Source organism: Falco rusticolus, chromosome 1 (assembly GCF_015220075.1).
Source record: "Falco rusticolus isolate bFalRus1 chromosome 1, bFalRus1.pri, whole genome shotgun sequence".
In the NCBI taxonomy this organism is placed as follows: Eukaryota; Metazoa; Chordata; class Aves; order Falconiformes; family Falconidae; genus Falco; species Falco rusticolus.
The window spans coordinates 55658801-55677357 of NC_051187.1; the positions used below are offsets into that span (position 1 = coordinate 55658801).

General features: G+C 40.1%; 1 protein-coding gene across 3 annotated transcripts in view; it reads left to right on the forward strand.

Annotated features, from left to right (window-relative positions):
- Positions 1-18557, forward strand: part of METAP1 (methionyl aminopeptidase 1) — a 30489-nt gene that overhangs the window by 3093 nt on the left and 8839 nt on the right. Inside the window, exons 1-7 of one of the 3 annotated variants that reach the window (XM_037379835.1) lie at positions 4640-4838; positions 6643-6694; positions 11653-11765; positions 13099-13159; positions 14361-14452; positions 15141-15224; positions 16808-16889. In XM_037379835.1, coding sequence (XP_037235732.1) covers positions 4683-4838; positions 6643-6694; positions 11653-11765; positions 13099-13159; positions 14361-14452; positions 15141-15224; positions 16808-16889 — 640 coding nt within the window. In that variant the 5' untranslated portion in view covers positions 4640-4682. Of the gene's footprint in view, positions 1-4639; positions 4839-6642; positions 6695-11652; positions 11766-13098; positions 13160-14360; positions 14453-15140; positions 15225-16750; positions 16890-18557 lie in introns of those variants that run through there. The other 2 variants (XM_037379818.1, XM_037379826.1) reach the window with 2 other exon arrangements.

Genomic DNA, 18557 nt, shown 5'->3' on the forward strand with positions numbered 1-18557 from the left:
AGCTTACAATGACTTGTTCATACAGCCGAAACTCCAATCAGCACCAAACCCAAATTTGTCCGTTTTTCTCCAGTGCCAAGAATAAACAATAGGAAATTGTGAACTATTGTAGAAAGGTAGTATGAAGCAATGTGTTTGGATTATAAATAGTAGCGTATAGTTTGCTAAGAGAACATAATGCAGGAGGTGCAAGACTGAGAATCTCAGTGTAGTGAGGCAAGTGATTAAGCATAGTTTTTTTGTCGCTGTACATACAGAATTAAAGTGAACTTTGCAAGTAGATTGTATGAAGACAGTGATTTCCCCAGTGTCATTTGTGTTTTCCCTTTCCTCTTCCCCAGCTACATTCTTTCACTGTCTTGCTTTCTCTTTTTTTATAGAGACTCACTACAGTGTTCCATGTGTTTTATTATCTTAGATTGAATGACTGTATCTCACTGTGTCTTCTGAATGTGGAAGTAACACAGATGCCAAGCATCTCAAGTGTGTTGTTCCTCTTACTAAGATGAATGTGCTGTTGTGAAATCTGCATTTATAGATACACATCACTTGTGTGAGAATTATGTAGTATACATAAACAGTTTGTGTTTAAAAATCACAATTCACGTTTCTTCTATGAGCCTTCTACAAGCTGCTGAATGATAAACAGAGGGAAATCAGTAACTGTTCTTGAGATCTCCAGTTACCACATTCATATGAACTTTCTAATTGTAAATTGGTATCTTATTAATAATTTTGTGTTGCTTTCATGAAAACTTCCTCTCATACTATTTATATCTCTGTAAGTGTCTCAGATGAAACAGAGTAGTCTCAATTTTTCTGTGGTGTGGACTGGATGTTGGTGTGGGGGCATTGCTGCAGCCAAATTCAGAAATACTTATTTCTAGCCACACAGAGGAAACATTCTCTTAGTGTAAAGCCAGTGGCCTGTGCAGCATTTTTTTTTCCTTCAAGAGGTGGAGGCCACAGATTGTTAGCAGAATAGTAGTCCTAAATTATTCAAGGAGAATGGTTGTCCTTCCCTGCTTTGTGTGCCCATGTGTTGTCAGTCCCAAAGAGGCCCAGGTGTACCAAGTAATCTGGTTATAGAGTCAAAAGTGAGGACCATGACATGGTGAAGTCTGCTGCATGTGAGCAGTGGTTGGACTTATGTTTTAGGTGTTTGAAGGGAAGCGATTTCTCTGAAGGGTACAGCAGGCAGCAGCAATCTCTTTCACAGTACTTGATACCTACTGGCAGGGCTCTTTCCATCTGAGGTGGGGTATGACTTCTGAAATACTAGTGACAAGGATGAAATGCTGCTCTGGCTTCCCAGTGGGTTTGTACGCTGATTTATTCCTTTCTGGGAGGCACAGTTTCACTGATACACAGACCTGGGCCCTTGATAGCTTTGAATGCTCAAGGTCACAGCAATTTGTGAAAAATCATGGTCCTGAAGAGTGATGGTGTCCTGTCCCCTGCATTGCTATTTCCTTTCACCTTCAGTATGTTGGAGGTGGGGAGCAGGAATCAATGGACCTGGATGAAACTATTTTTTGTCCTCTCCTATGTCAGACCATAAGACGTAAGTGCCGTGTCTCATTCTTGGTTCAGTGTTCTTTGGTGTGCCTAAAATAGGCTAAAACCTGCTGCTTGGATCCAACTGCAACACGTATGGGTTTTATGGTCCTCTGCAGATACAGTCTTCTAGAAGATCTTTTGACAGATTTCCTTTGCCAGGAAACTGACATTTTTAATTGCCTGTAAATGACCATAAATACCTGTGTCTGTGGCAAATGCCTGATTACTGTTGAGGCACAAATATGGAGCCCTGAGAAGCTTCTGAAATTAAAACTTCAGACTCCTACAGGCAGGCTTTCTGAGCTAGTTTTCAATATACAAAAAGGATGGTCCAGTTTTAATTTCTCTGTTCCATTGTTCCTTCATTACTCTCAAAAATCACTTGTATAACTCTGTAAATCTGAAAAGTTGCAAAATGCAGTTGATTTCTCAAAGGAAGGGTTCTGTCATGTGGGATCCAGGAGTCTCTGGGTGAGATCAGGCTTTAGATGAAGGAGAAAGCCAAAGCTGCTAATATCAAGGTGCTGCATGTAAGTTCTTCCCTTGGATTTGAATCTGAAAGCACGTATTCAGCTCTTCTGAAAAACTCACTAGTAGTGTATGCTGCTTAGGTTAGTTTGGGAATTTTGCACTGAGTTTTTTCAGGCCAGAGGCTGTCTCTGTGGGCTTGTACTGCACCTAAACGAATAGGGTTCAGCATGCTAAAAGGAGGCAACTTCTATTCTAACATCAAATGTATTAACAATTGCATTCCTCAACATACTTGCGTTTATGGATAAAATGGGCAGTTAATCTATATTGCATTAAATATATAGATCACTGGTAACTTGATATTTTTCTTAAGCTAAATGGCATACTTAAGCTTTTTGTCTTCTGTTTTGCATACCTTCAAGGTAGTTTGGTTAAAAATGAGTTCTCATTAAGCAAAACTACATGATTTCAAATTAAGCCCAAGACAATTTTACATTCCAAAGGACATTGTAACATTCTGTTTAAAAACACCTGCTCAGAATATTTTAAAATGCAGCATACTGCTTGGCACTGTTTTCTAGATGTTTGCCTATTACAATTCAGGGTATAATGACCTGCAAAGAGACAGCCAGTCTGTCCCCACAGTCTAGATTCTAGCTGCCTTTCTTTTTGTTTTGTTGGGTTTTTTTCCCTGTAGAATAGATATTTTCAGAAGTTCATCACAGTGGCTCTAAATGATGAGCACAGTGGATGGATAGGGGTAATTTTGTTGAAGTTGGACATGAGTTGGAGTTCTCAGTAACTGTACAGTGGGGTAGTTTTTGCATACCTGCTGATGGGTGTATTTACAGCATCAAATGCCAGGTTGTATAAAGCAGAAGTACTTGAAGGTGAAGGGAGCCTGAAGAAGAGTGTCAGCCTTAAGGCTGGAAATTGCTGACAGTGTTGGCAGAGCTAGCTTTAAATGAACTGCTGCCTTGCAGAGGCAGTTCAGAAACACAGTGTGCCTTCAATTCTGTGTTGTGGTGCCTGCATAGTAGCTTCCTGTACTTGGGTAGCTTATTTAAAGCTAGTTTGGTTATGTCTGTGCTATACAGAGTTTTGCAGTGTAGTTATATCCTAATCTTGGTTGATTTAGCACCCTTTTCTCCTCTGGAATCTGCAGTTGGCTGTGTTTTTCTACCTCTTTATCAGGTTGCGTGGATACATGAACCAAAGAATAAGAAGCTCCCCATTATTACTATAAAAATGACAATAAACATAGGAAAAAATTCCTTGCTGAGTAGCTCAATAACTGTTTTAAAGGGTTTTGTTCTGTTCTTTCAACAGCTGATTAAAAAAACCCACCTAATATATTTGGTAATGATCATTGTGTTCATAGCAAAAGTGCACCCTACTGTAAAAGAAATTCTGCTGTGCTCCATGATTCTGTCAATATTTCAACCGGTAAATAGATGCTGGGCTGAGTCCTTAAGGTAAAAATGATTTACAGAAATAACATGGCTTCCACAAGGTGATCCAAGAGGAATTGTTCTAGATCGTAATGCTGATTGTGCCTTTGGTTACCTTCTGGTAAATGCACAGGTTCTGGTGAACACTGGGTCGAGCTTGTCTCTGAACAGAGAATCGGTGGCATTGGCTGAAGAATGACTTGAAGCCAGAAATGTTGTTAAAGGTTTAAATGTGTTGACAGCCTCTGTGTAAAACTAGCAATTGCATTATAATGTTTTCAAATATAGCCATGTGAGGTCATGTGTTTCTTTTAATTGTAACACAAAAAAATCTGTAATTTCTTTTTGTTAGTATTAAAAATCACCATGGATTTTTTTTCCTGGAGTTTGTTTATTTAATCATTGAAAATTTTCTATCCTGATCTGTATATGGCATAGGAACATGGAAGAATCATTAGAGACAGGAATGATAATAGGAAGATTGAAGTAAATGTCTCAGCAGAAGGCTGAGAGGAGAAGGCTTAGTGGAAAGCAGAATTTTCTCCAAAAAGTGGCTCAGATGGAGAGAAAGGGTAGCTTTCTTCACACGGCTTGTCAGGAAGTCTGCTGTATAGAAGGTGAGAGTGTTTGCAATATGCAGTGGTTCACTGGTAGTGCTTTGTCGCCAGAGCTGTGATTCTCCAACCTGTGAGATGACAGCTGCCATATTTTTATCTGGAATTACCGAGACAGAGCTCTGCAGGCATGTGCAATGTAGTGGTTGTGCAGTAAGTTGTTGAATATAAATAGTTTGTGTGTACCCGATAAGTCCAGTGCTTACAGGAAGCATATGACTGATCCTACACAAAATACATGGATTGTAGGTGGATGTGCAGCATATCATTTGAGTGCCTTCCAAAAGTGTCAGACCAAGACATATTAATTGATTGTACACTGCATGTGTAATAGCCTGTGCTTATAAAAATGCTTTGGACTTGCTGTGTGTAGTTGCAGTTGATTGATGTGCATATGTCTGGGATGTCCTGGTATACAGAGGCTTGTTTGGAGCTATGCTGTAGTAGTTCTGACAGAGCTGCTGTTCCTCTGGAAGTAGAGGGCAAAGTACAATCTGGGAAGCATGTTTGGGAAAACTCAGACATATGGGAGCCTTATGCAGGATCCTTTTAGGTTGCTTACAGCCGCAGGAAATAAAAAGCCAAAATGGAGCCTGTCGGGTCATGCCAGCGGTGTGCTGTTTGCCTGATGCTGTCTGGTTATGGGGCTGGCAAAGGAAAGACTGTTGGAGTTGGGGAAAGGAATGGCATTGCAGAATACACCCCAGAATTTCATGGGGAAGGAGAGAATGAAACACAACCAGTAAGTGCCACAGCTGATGTATGTCTTCACTCCCCAAATGCTCCTTTGTATCCCAAAAAGTGCATTCTAGATTTGCAGACTTGGTAGCTGCTCTAAGTCCTTAGTTGTGTAATCCTTCTTGTTCTCCTTCAGAACAGAGGCTTGTTGTTTAAAAGGGGATTAAAACCATACCAGCGCTTCAAGTGTCCTTGAAATAGATTTTTTTAGCTTTTTAAATTTTTTCTTAAAATAGGCCCCAGTTAAAACTGCTCCTTTTCTCCCAGCTCTCCAACAGAACACAGATAATAGTGCAGTGCAAAAGTCTGTGTATGCAGTGGGTTATACAAATGTGACAGTAAAGCCTTCTGCTGTTTGTTCAAAAAGACTTTTTCTCTGGTGATCGAAATTGTTGCTTTCAAAGCTTCTTGTTGTGCAGACCATTATGTAGCACCATGGCCTGTCAAGTGCCAGTCCACAGAACATGGTGGCTTCAAGTCTGTGGTGTAGAAGAGACCAAACAACTGGTTTTGCTAATGAGGGAAATGGCACACAACAGAGTCCCTTTGAACACAGGCATACTTGTGCACTACTTTACTGTGGCTTTGTGGATACAATTTGATAACTACTGGTTGCAAGACTAGTGAGAAAATGGGGAAAAGATGGCTCTACAGGAGTAGACAACTAAGAATGCTCAATAGCAACCATGAAGCAGGTAGAATGTTAATATGCTAGGCTTAGTTTACAGATCTGTTATCTTGGACTGGTTGTGTGTTGTATATATTAGGTTGAACTGGTGAACTGGTTGTTGGCTCTGGATGGTAGTTTACAATGATGATTCAGCATTAGTATTGTCTTCCTTATAAAGGAAAACAGTCTGCTTCCTGCCTCTTTCTTAAGAAATTCAGCTGTTATTGTAAATGATTGGGATTAGTTGTTTCCTAATGGTTTTGAGTGTATGTAATCATTGAATTAGACTTTCTGTTACAAACCCAAGTAATTTCCTAATTAACACCTTACAGGACCACCTTTAATGCTGCCTTCTAACCTTTTCTACTTAGATCTCTCCTTTTTTCATGTCTTTCCTTCATCTTAGTCTGTCATTATTCATCTCCAGCTGCCAGCCATTTCCATCTGCCCCTTTGCTGATTCATTGTTCATCACATGAACTGCTCTGTTTGTGCTTGGGAAGAAGAAAAACAAACTACTTCTTCACAGTCACTCTTTTCTTGAATTCCATTTCAACTGTGTCTATTTTTTTCATTTCCTATTTCCATTCAGTAGCTCTCACTTCCCCCCTTTAATCTATTTCATTTGTTCCCCTGTGATCATTCTGATTGGCCTCTGTTGCTGTCATATGCTGAGGAAGGAGGCAGAAAGGATGCAGTTAGCAGGAGGAGATGGTTTCTTGTAGGAGCCTAGGAGCCAAGGGGGGACCATCCTACACACTGCAATGCTGTAAGATCTGGTATGGAGATAGAATGCTGTGCTTCGGCCAACCCAGAGCAACCATGGCATTTAGTTAATCATTAAAATGATAAGGGGACAATATTTAGTAGATAGGATTAGATCAGCGTGTTTCACTGTGATAGGTGCACCTGTTTGGCTATGCTTTCTGTCTATTCTAGCTCATAAGCTGTTGGACGTAGTATTTTCTATTGTTAAGACTAGCAGTTACAGTAGCCTTTGCAGCATGTTGCTATAAGGATTAATGAAATCAGTCTTCTAGTTTTCTTTCAAAATACAGTTGCTTCTTTATTTTGTGAGGATGGCATGTTTGTCCAGGATAATGCTACTTAAAACACATATATTTTGTTTGCAATTCTAGGAATGCTTTAAGGGAAGCTGGGCCACTCACAAATTATTACACAAGAAAGCAAGTAAGTAAATTTTTTAAAATCCATTTTAATATTGTTTTGAATTTGTTTTGTCCTCTGCAGCTGGCTCTAGATGGCCCTGCTTGAGCAGGGGGTTGGGCCAGATGACCTTCAGAGGTCCCTTCCAGCCTCAAGTATCCTGTGATTCTGTGTTTAAGAATGGTATTGATTTTTCCAAGATACCTGGCACTGGATTCTGCATATCTGAAATTTTGTCCAGTTCCTAGTAATCTAAAGTTCTATGTAAAATTTCAGAGGCTGTTGTACAGAAATCTGTTTCTGTTGTGTGAAGTATTCCTTGAGCTACATTGCAAGGTATATGAACAGAGACAGGGGGATGCTGAAATAAATGACAAGAATAATAAACCTTATTATAAGGCATTGCAAGGCTTGTTCCATCATAACATTTTGATGTCTAATGTAGTAAAAGGCAAGAAAGTGGGAAAGGTTCTTTCGAAGTCTTTGTGATTAGACACACTTGCTGGAATGCAGGCAAGCCAGTCAGAGTGCAGATGTTCTGTACGTTTGGGGTGCACCCCTTTGGGAAAAAAATAAAATACTTTTGTGCACTGACACAGCCATTGATAGGGGGATGTATCATAGATAGGATTTTCTTGAGTTCAGTTGAAGGTAATAAGTGTCTGTATGCCTTAGTTACAGCTGGTAGCTCTGGCACAGAAATACTAGCAGACTGGTAGATTCTTCCTTGTCTGAGTGGTAAAAATAATCCATAGAGTTTGAAACCAACCAAACAAAAAGAGAGAGCAGACCCCAGTTCTGCCCCCTTGCCGCCTCCCCCCTGCTCCTATCCCTCTGCCCATCTTCATCAAGCCCTGCTTAGGGAGGTGGGATTCAAAAGTAAGTGACATGGCAGAAATTTAAATCCCCAAATAATTAATCTCCTCCTTTTCTAAAACCCAGTAAAACTCCTTTTTCCATAATAAATGCTGCATGGTGAATAGGTTGGAGTAGCACAGATAATTACAATTTTTTTTTCCTTCTTTCTGCCTTCCCAGTGTAGAGTTCACACTTGCATTCTGTGTCCTATTTGTACCTGCATGGATGTGAAACTGTCTTTGTAAGTAGTTCTAGTAATACTCTGGTGTGGTCTTCTAATACTGCTGTTTATCTGACAGCAAATTTTTTTTTATGATTCCACTAAATCCATAATCTTGTTGGCTTCCTGGATAATTGCTCAGCCCATAGTGAGCTGGCTTGGTTTTGATAGCCCTCAAGACATCAATGCAGCAAATGACTGAAGCATCTCAAGGGAATCCGAAATATTCCTTATTTTAAACTTTGGATTTTTTAAATTATTAATTCTCAGTGGTTCATCTAAACTGAATGTCATGTGAGCAGATGGCTGAGATGTCAGCTACAGAGATTCTGAGGAACATGTTAGGGCTTGCAATGGCAGACCTTTTGCCATCTCTTCATTCTTGTGAGATATAAAAAGAGAAAGCAAGTTATCAGATTATGAGTTAAAGATTGATGCTCTTCTGGTATTTCTTAACCCTTACCTCCTCTTTCAGAGTAAATATTTTTCCTTTTGGTGATGCTCATGGTCTACTTGCTGCAATCCTTTATGTAAACACCTTAAATCTGCCCTATTAAAACCATGTTATTTGTGAATGAAGTCAGTCACTGGACCACATTAGACATGAATTTCACAGGTTTGAGAGACCTGGGTTGGGACCATCTTGTAAGGTGTACACACTGCCTGTCCTGAAATGCAGAACTGGAAGCATCTGCACTCTCTCCGTTAGATCTGGTGGGGTGTCAGGCTCCATATATTGGAATGAACAGATGGATACCCTCCTTCCCAGCCCAGGTAATTTCTGTCACTGAATTCTAAGAGAAATCACAGAAAAGGAGCATTCACCTGCAATGCAGGACTGTTAATTGAAGGGATAATGAATGTTTCTGTAGAAATATGAAATCCTGTGACTGGGGTGTTGGAATAGAAGGATATAGGCTCTTTAGGAAGGATAAGGCAGGGGAGGTAAGGAGAAGGTATCGCTCTCTGTGTCTGTGACCAGCTGGATTGCATGGACCTTTGCCTAGGGATGTATGAGGAGTTGACCAAGAGCTTATGGGTCATGATTAAAGGGAGAGCAGGGACAGGTGACATAATAGTGGGTGTTTGCTACAGGCCATCCGACCAAGAAGACTGAGCAGATGAGGCTGTCAGTAAACAGATAGGAGCAGCCTCACGTTCGCAAGCCCTGCACCTCTTGGGGGACTTCAGCTCCCCCAATATCTGTTGGAGAGATGACACAGCAGGGCATAAGCAATCTAGGGGGTTCCTGGAATGCATTGATAAAAACTTCCCTCTACAAGTGCTAGAGGAGCCAATGAGGAGAGGTGCTACGCTGGACCATGTTCCCACCACCAAGGAGGGGCTGGTGGGGAATGTGAAGCTCAAGGTCAGCCTTGGCTGCAGTGACCATGAAATGGTGAAGTTCAAGACCTTAGCGCAGTGAGGAGGGCGCACAGCAAGCTTGCTATGCCGGCGTGCAGGAGAGCGGACTTCAGCCTCTTCAGGGTTCTGCTTGGTAGAGTAGCGTGGGATAAAGCCCTGGAGGGAAGAGGGGCCTGAGAAAGCCGGTTAATATTGAAGGATCACCTCCTCCAAGCTCAGGAGCAGTGTGTCCCAACAAAGAGGAAGTCAGGCAGAAGTGCCAGCAAGCTTGTGTGGATGAACATGGAGCTCCTGGAGAAACTCCAACACAAAAAGGAAGCCTACAGAAGGTAGAAGCAGTAATAGGTAGCCTGGAGGGAATACAGAGAAATTGTCCAAGCAGCCAGGGATCAGGTGAGGAAAGCTAAAGCCCTGGTAGAATGAAATCTGGCCAGGGATGTCAAGGGCAACAAGGAAAGCTTCTATAAGGTACATCAGTGATAAAAGGAAGACTAGGGAAAATGAGGGCCCTCTCTGGAAGGAAGTAGGAGACCTGGTTACCTGGGACATGGGGAAGGCTGAGGTACTCGACTACTTTATTGCCTTGGTTTTAACTGGCAAGTGCTCCAGCCACACCACCCCCATAGCAGAAGGCAAAGGCAGGGACTGGGAGAATGAAAGACCAACCACTGTAGGAGAAGGTCAGGTTGAAGACCATCTAAAGAAGCTGAAAGTGCACAAGTCCATGGGACCCGATGAGATGCATCCACGGGTCCAGAGGGAACTGGCGGGTGAAGTTGCTAAGCCCCTATCCATTGTATTTGGCAAGTTGTGGCAGTCAGGTGAAGTTCCCACTGACTGGAAAAGGGGAAATGTACCCCCCGCTTTTTAAAAAGGGAAAAAGGAAGACCCAGGCAACTACAGGCCAGTCAGTATCACCTCAGTGCCTGGCAAGATCTTGGGGCAGATCCTGGAAACCATGGTAATGCACATGGAAAATAAGGAGGTGGTTGGTGACAACTGGCAAATTGGCTAGGGGCAAATTGTGCCTGACAAATCCAGTGGCCTTCTACAATGGGGTTCCAGTGCTGGTGGATGAGGGAAGAGCAACTGACATCATCTGCCTGGACTTGTGCAAAGCTTTTGACACTGTCCCACATGACATCCTTGTCTCTAAACTGGAGAGATGTTAATCTGATTGATGGACCACTTGGTGGGTAAGGAACTGGCTGGATGGTCACACTGGGAACAGTTACAGCCAACTGCTCGATGTCCATGTGGAGACCAGTGACAAGTGGCATTCCTCAGGGGTCATTATTGGCACCAATGCTGTTTAATGGCTTTGTGGTGATGTGGACACTGGGATTGAGTGCACCCGCAGCAGATTTGCCAATGACACCAAACTGTGTGGTGTGGTTGACATGCTGTAGAGAAGGGATGTCATCCAGAGGGACCTCGACAGGCTTGAAAGCTGGGCCCGTGTGAACCCCATCAAGTTCAACAAGGCCAAGTGCATGGTCCTGCACATGGGTCAGGGCCATCTCAAGTACAAATGTAGGCTGTGTGGGGAATGGATTGAGAGCAGCCCCGAGGAGAAAGACTTGGGGGTGGTGGTTGACCAGAAGCTCAACATGACCCGGCAGTGTGCGCCTGCATCCCAGAAAGTCAAACGTATGTTGGGCCACATCAAAAGAAGCATGGCCAGCAGGTCAAGGGAGGTGGTTCTCCCCCTCTACTCTGCTCTCATGAGACCCTACTTGGGAGACTGCCTTCAGCTCTGGGACTCCCAACATAAGGAGGGCATGGAGCTGCTGGAGCGGGTCCAGAGGAGGGCCACAAAGATGATGAGAGGGCTGGAGCACCTCTCCTGTGAAGACGGGCTGAGAGAGTTGGGGTTGTTCAGCCTGGAGAAGAGAAGGCTCTGGGGAGACCTTATTGCAGCCTTCCAGTACTTAAAGGGGGCTTACAGGAAAGCTGGAGAGGGACTCTACAAGGGCCTGTAGTGCCAGGGCAAGGGGGAATGGCTTTCATCTTAAAGAGGGTAGATTTAGATTAGATATTAGGAAGAAATTCTTTACTGTGAGGGTGGTGAGGCACTGGAACAGGTGGCCCAGAGCAGCTGAGGATCCCTCATCTTTGAGGGGCGCGCTTTGAGGACCCTGGTCTAGTGGAAGGTGTCCCTGCCCATGGCAGGAGGGTTGGAACTTGATGATTTTTAAGGTCCCTTCCAACCTAAACCATTCTATGATTTCTTTTGGCCTTGAAATACTCTTTCCCAAGAATGAAAATAAGCATGCAACTATGTTTTAAACTAGAAATTAAAGACAACTTAAATAATTGCTACGCTTTGTGCTTTCAGCATGGTTTGAATAGAGTTGGCAAGATGTGAGTTTTCAATGTGAAAACTTAAGTGCAACACAAAATAACTGCTGCCAGCACTTTCACATATCGGTGTCTAAAATGCCAGAAAGAAACAAATCTAGGACCCCACATTTCTTATCCTTAGTAGGACTGAGTGTGTTGCTGCAATTTTTTTTTTTTTTTTTTTTTGTCTTTTCAGAAGATGAAAAAGCTAAGCGTGAAGTTTCCTCTTGGACTCTGGAAGGTGATGTTAACACAAATCCCTGGTCTGGTTATCGATATACTGGTAAACTCAGGCCACACTATCCACTGGTAAGCAATAGGTGCCACTCTGTAGTCCAGCACTGCCACATTCTACATCTGTAACAATTAATGGACCAGTCATGACCTGATTACCTTCCATATTTTAGCTGAGAGAGGAAAGCTTCTTAAGCAGTCTGAACCTGATGGCAAGGGCATGTATGACTATCCTTATTCTGGTTCTTGATGATTTAATTTGACCTATCTCTTGGTATATTGAAAATTAAGGAAGTGCCTGAGAGGTAACATGTATCAGTGACAGGCTTAATCTCATACCTTTTGGCTGTATGTTTTGACGCTTACTCTACATCTAAAGTGCTGGTTCATGTGATGGCTTCTCCTAGCAATTTGCTGTTCTCGTAGTAATGGGGCAGTCTGTTTCAGAAAAACTCAGGTGAGTTGATTTAGAATTTAAAGAAATGGGTTTATATTATTTCATGTTAATGGTTTGAAATAACCTGGTGAGTAAGCTGGTGAATAGCTCTGCTGAAGGAACAGAGGTTATAGTAATCTCCAGCATTGGAATGGTGAAGAATAACTGAAGTCAATTAACATCTTCATCTGTGAAAGGTGGATTTAGAAGATGACCTCAGTTATAGCTGTATTTTTAAATTGCTACAAGTGTGTAGATGGAGTAAGTAAAAGGTCTTCATAGGAATAGTGGCATTCTATTTACATGTGTCTTCTAATAGGCCTGTGCAAGAAATGCTGCCCCTCTGGCATCCTCTCTGTAGTCTTCTCCATGTGTAACAGGCCCATCAGGACAGATTAACAGAGCCTGAGCCCATGTGATTATCAGTGTCATTGGTGAAAGTGTGTTTTGGATATGTCCCAGCCAAGTAATTTAGTAATATTATCATTGAACGTTTGCTTTTTTGTCTTCTGACTGCTGTAGGATTGATGCAAAGGAAAATACAATAAAAAGTGCTAATGACTAGGATGATAAGAAGTAACAATCTTGCTAACAGACACTAATAACCAGAGAAAGGAGGGATGTATTTGGAATGAGTGCATTTGCAGTATGGAAAGCAGAATAAACACTACAGTGTAACAGAGATAATATGTTATTAAAAAAAGATAATTATTTACTGGACACATGAAAGTTTTTGATTTTTACAAAGCTGTGAAGTTGGCTGTTAGAGGTTGTATAATATGAAAGTGATAAAGAGTAACAGGAGAATCTTTGAGAATTTAAAATTAGAACTGTTTTGGAGCGTTTGCATACTTTTTCTAAGTGGAATTAGCCATATTTCACTGTATTTAATTTTGCTGCATGAGCCTCTTGTTTTTGTGGAAATCCTAAGTATTCTTGCAACCTAACCAGCTTTGACTATGATTTATTTAGACGCCAACAAGACCTGTGCCAAGCTATATTCAGAGACCGGATTATGCTGATCACCCACTAGGTAACTTGAAACAAATAACAGTTATGGAGTGTTGTTGCTTTGTGTTTTTCATGCTTTAAAGGCTTCTTCAATTAAAAGAAAGATACTGGAGAAGGGAACATTTTCTTTTCTCTGTTCTTCTTACTCTGCCTCTTCTTTCCCTGCATTAATTGGTTACAATAATAAATATTACTGGTTACAAGTATTTTTTGGAAGTCAAAAGTTTGTAATATGTTATTTTTCAAAGGTGTTCAGGGAAGAAAAAAAAAAACCCACAAAAAAACCCCCAAGGCCTAGTCCTGTGGTTCACTTCACAACAAACAGCAGTAAATTGGCTGTCACAGGTGAATTCTGCTAAGCCATTTTCAGTGACATCAGTGTTTCTGTTGGAAATGTGTTATAAAATAACAAAACCAAACAAAGTTGCACTAAACAGCCTGCAAAAGAAAGCTGATGCATGAGTTCCAGCTGGTTTTGAACACAGAGGGAATACATTGAAAATTGCTCTTTTATTGGTTTGATTTGGTATTTTGCCCTTTTTATATCAATAGTAGTGCTTTGCATTTTCCAAAAAAAGCTGAAAAGCTGCTATAAAGTCTGTTAGAATTATTCTTAAATCTTCAGCCATTCTTTAGTTGTTTTTTACAGAATGGAAATATTTAAACAAATCAACGTACTGTCTTTTAGGGGGGTTGCTCAACTAAAAAGCCGAGCTTGTGCAGAATTTGGTAGGAAGAATTTACATACTTGCATCAGCTGATTATTGCAATAGTATAACTAGAGATATTCACAGGCTTATATAATACTGTATGGCTCTTCTAGAATATTATTTATTACTAATTATTATCTCCAAAGCAGCTAAAAGAAAAATAAAAAAACTTTTCTATGAATAATAGAATTTCTTTGTAAATCTAATTTTTTAAGCTTGTGTTTTGACTAACTGGGCATGGTGGGTTTATGTAGAAAATGAACGAGCATCCTCTGCACGTGTGGGCATTATGGTATTGTGGAAAGCTTATAAATTGAAATTAGTCTGGATAATTATTATAGTGCTATGACTTGATGGGTTCATTATTTTAGTCTGTAGTGAGAAAGTATGTACTTTTATTGCCATTGGTAAGCTCAGTTAGTTTCTTGATTGGACCTGTGTCAATCACTCTGCTAAATAACATGGATTTTTTCTTTCTTTTTTTTTCCCCCTTCCTCCTCCTTTTCTTTTCAGGAATGTCTGAATCAGAACAGGCTTTAAAAGGAACTTCTCAAATAAAAATACTCTCATCTGAGGATATAGAAGGGATGCGAGTAGTGTGTAGGGTAAGGGGGTTTTGGTTTTCATTACAAAGTACCTTTTATTCTTTAAAAAGCCTAGTGATTTTACTAGTTTGTGACAGCACATTTGAAGTACAAACTTTCAAACTACTTCTGAGCACTGAAAAATAGATTGAGAAATTGAGTATTTTCTTGCTTTTTCTCTCCTTTCAACTCCCAATTCACAGTAAACTATTTTGCAAGTGGAAAGATGACTTTTATCTGTGTTTTGGCTTTGTTGTTACTAGTGAGATAATCTCTGGCTGAAACGTTGTTACTGTTAGGAATATATATTTTATAATGCATAGATGAGAACAGAACTTTTTCCTTTTTCTATAGTACTAAGTAAAAACTAAAAAGCAAAACAGAGCCCCATCCCTAACAGTTTTTGAAAAAAAGCTGTTCAACTGTAATCACTTCCTCGTACACAAGTCAAACTTTGAAATCTATTTGGGTAGTCTGGTTTAAGATTATGGTATTCAAGGAAATTGTGGTCCAAATCTTAATTGGAGTGTTTTCAAATCTCACGGAGCTGGCTTGGTAATATATCCTGTAGACATCTCAAAGTCTTTATAGAGTTTAAATCTATCCAGCTTTCCTAGCAATCTTGGTCTAGCTCAGGAAAATGGGTTGCTCATGTTCTAGGGAGTAGTCCTCGTCTTATTTTACATCAGTACTCTTGTTTTGTTTGCAGCTTGCTAGAGAAGTATTGGATGTTGCTGCCATGATGGTGAAAGCAGGTGTAACTACTGAAGAAATTGATCATGCTGTCCATTTAGTAAGGTTATTTTCTTGTTCTTCTGGTGTTTGTAAGTGCTTTCTTCCATCTTCTTATTTGTGAATGATTGTTGTGTGGTTTTCTTTGCTGTATGAATTTCTTATTTTGAACTGTTTCCCAATTTGAAGCTAGTGGGTAGTGCAGATGTTAGAAATACGTTACAGCACAATGGTAGATTCAAAATGAATTAGGAGCTCCTGGGTGCCTCTCTCTGTCAGCTCCTTCCACGATTTCCAGCTTCAGATTCCCTCTAAGTTTTTTTTCACCTGTTTTCTCAGTTAACATCATACCATTTTCTTTCTTCTAAACCCTTTTTGCTCCACAGATACCGTTATATAAAGAACATCATACGTAGGCCATGGACTTTTTGTGCTCTGTGGTATTGGTTAAGATGTACAGAGGAGAAGACTTAATTATTTATGGTTGGGAATCAGAACTTAAGAACCTCAGAGAGAATTGAAATGACGTTTGATACAGTCAGGCAAATTAAAGCCACAGTCTAGTGAAGTATTTGATATACATGTTGAAGTATTTTCCTGGCTTAACTATTCATAGATACTTGAATTGTGTTATTTTTATTTTTCTTTGCTGTCTTCTCTATAAGGCATGTAAACTGATAATTGAGGATACTGGTGTGCACTGTGGGGAAGGCAACAATTTTGGTATAGTTAAGGCTCTTAGAGCGCTTTCTGGTTGGTGTTTGTTTTATCTGCGTTTGCAACTGTTGAGCCAAGATCGCAAAGAACCTACTCTGGTTTGATTAGGCCAGAGTTTTCTGTTGAACTGCATCGAACAGTATACTAGTAGCTTATGCATGATGTCTTTAATGTGAACAACTAGTAGTTAAAATGGTGTTACCCCTCTTCAGCAGTTCTCGGAAACTTTTGCATGGCAGATTGTTGATACTGACTGATAACCCTGATTGGTACTTTGCAGTTTTAAAAAGTATGATTTATTATTTTTTTTCTTAATAAAAAGTTTAACACAGTATTTGCTTGGTATGTCACATAGTGTGTGTATGTATGTATATGTAAGTATATATAAAATATATGTGTCAGTTTTGCAAAAATCCTGAACAGGTTATTAGAACAAGTGCAAAGGAAGCAGCTTAAGGTTGTAAAGCTAGGGGTGAAAGAGTGGTGCTAAAGGTTAGTTTGTCTGACCTTTGTGTTTTGCAAAAATACTTGAAGTCTTAGACTGGGTGCTTAAAAACAGTAATTGAAAATAGCAATGTTTTTAACTGAATAAATATTGCTGTGCATTGTTTTAAACATGAATGCTTCAAGCATTCATAGTTGAATAACATAACGATGAGTAGAAACAAAATTAAAGTAGCTTTACTTTCATCCTGGTAAGAAATGCAAAGCGTAACAAAATACCATAATGCCAAAAAATACTCGAAGAATCTTATTTTCAAGAGTCACTGCTTTTCAGCCTATTGTGGTTACAGTAAAGCTGTTGTGCATATGCTTGTTCGTTGTACAAAACTTACTAATGTAGAGTGTAAATTGTATTTTCTAAATTAGGCTTGTATTGCAAGGAATTGCTATCCTTCCCCTCTGAATTATTATAATTTCCCTAAGTCGTGTTGCACATCAGTGAATGAAGTGATCTGTCATGGAATTCCTGACAGGAGGCCATTGCAGGAGGGAGATATTGTTAATGGTAAGTGCTATGAAATTAACCTTCAACACTTCTACCTTCTATCCAGTTAAACCATGTCGTAAGGTGAGGTTTCACTAGCAGGCAACACGATTGGAATAGCTTCTTAAGAAAGGCTTGTGTTCTCACTTCCCAGTTAACCTCTTCCCTTTACAAATTTAAATTAATGATTTAATAAAATATTTAATAAAAAAATTCAAAAGTTTGGTCCACTTTAAAAGCTTTATGATTCTTCTGCACTGGTCTGTGCATTAGTATAGTATAGTGCCTGAGTGTTCTACTTGTGCACTAGTTTGCATTTGTTCCAGACTGTATAAATAGTGAATAAAATGTATATTGAATTATTCAGCTGGATTAGTTCTGTGTGAATTCTTAATTAGATGGCTGTAGATCCTTAAGATTTTGCTACAGACATCACAATTATGATGACTGTAAAGGTGAGGCATTGTATGGGTGCATATTAAAATCTGTACCTTTACTTTGAGCATCTTACAGCCTAACTCTATCAGCTGCTTTTTGTTCATGGTACTCAATATACGTATCCTTCTTGGGTGTTGAGGGATACTTGACTGTTTTTTGTTTTCTTAATTCACTTCTTGGTTTGGCAGTAGAAATTAATTACATTTGTTTTGTAGAAACATTTGCACTTTTATTGCATTGGTTTGCTTCTCTCTTATCTGTAAAAAAATACCCAGTATATCTTAAGGTTTGGCCTACCTCTGGAAGCAGGTTGGAATCCCTTTAGATTGCCAGGTATTTGAGATAGATATTAAATGTTTTTATATATATATTATATATATATATATATAATACTTACTAAGACTACAGCTCAGTACTGTAGGTACCAGCCTTTTCAGAACAAACCTCATGATTGCTGCCCCCTTCTAGATCAGGTTTGGTCTGGCTGATTGCTGTAGCATACATATAACCATTTGGGCAAAGTTCCTTAATTTTTTGTTAGTTTCAAAGATGATGCCTTTGCACAGCTCTCTTGTTGCTATCTTTTTTGGCATTGCTGGAGTCTAAACCAAGAAGCCCGGTTAAGCTTACTAGGTTGGCTTCATCTACACAGTGCCTTACCATTCTGCTGTTTGCATGCCAAGGCTGCACCTCAGTGCTAGAAAACACCTTTTGTAAGAGAGTTTAGCTTTGTTCATATCCCTGCCCTGATTGCACTTGCCCAAGCTTTGAGCCTTCTGCTTTGTTTTGGTGAGGAAGAACTAGTTCACTCTTTTGTAGTTGAGTAGGTCTTGTTACGAAATGGTTCACATCTTGTGGATTGAACATGCATTCCCCATGGGCTCAAAAGGCTTCCAAGTCTTGTAGGATTCTGTTTGATAAGGTAGTGGCTCAAAAGCCTCTTCTAAAGAAAGAACAAAACAGGGTACAAAGGAGGAGACAGAAAAAGTACGGTGCCAATCTACTTAAAACTTTTTAGCCTGCTGGAAGCAAAAGGTGGCCATGTCAGAGTCCAAAACAGGTTTTTAGAATCACAGGAAAACATCATTCAGAACGGTACTGGCAAGTGATGTCTAGGTCAACCCCCTGCTCCGAGCAGGGCATCATAACATTTTGTTATCGTACAGTTCCCTGGGAGCAGATGTGATCTCTTTGTAAAGTGTAGTGTAACCCTGCACATGCATGCATTCACAACAGGCAATATTGTTTTCG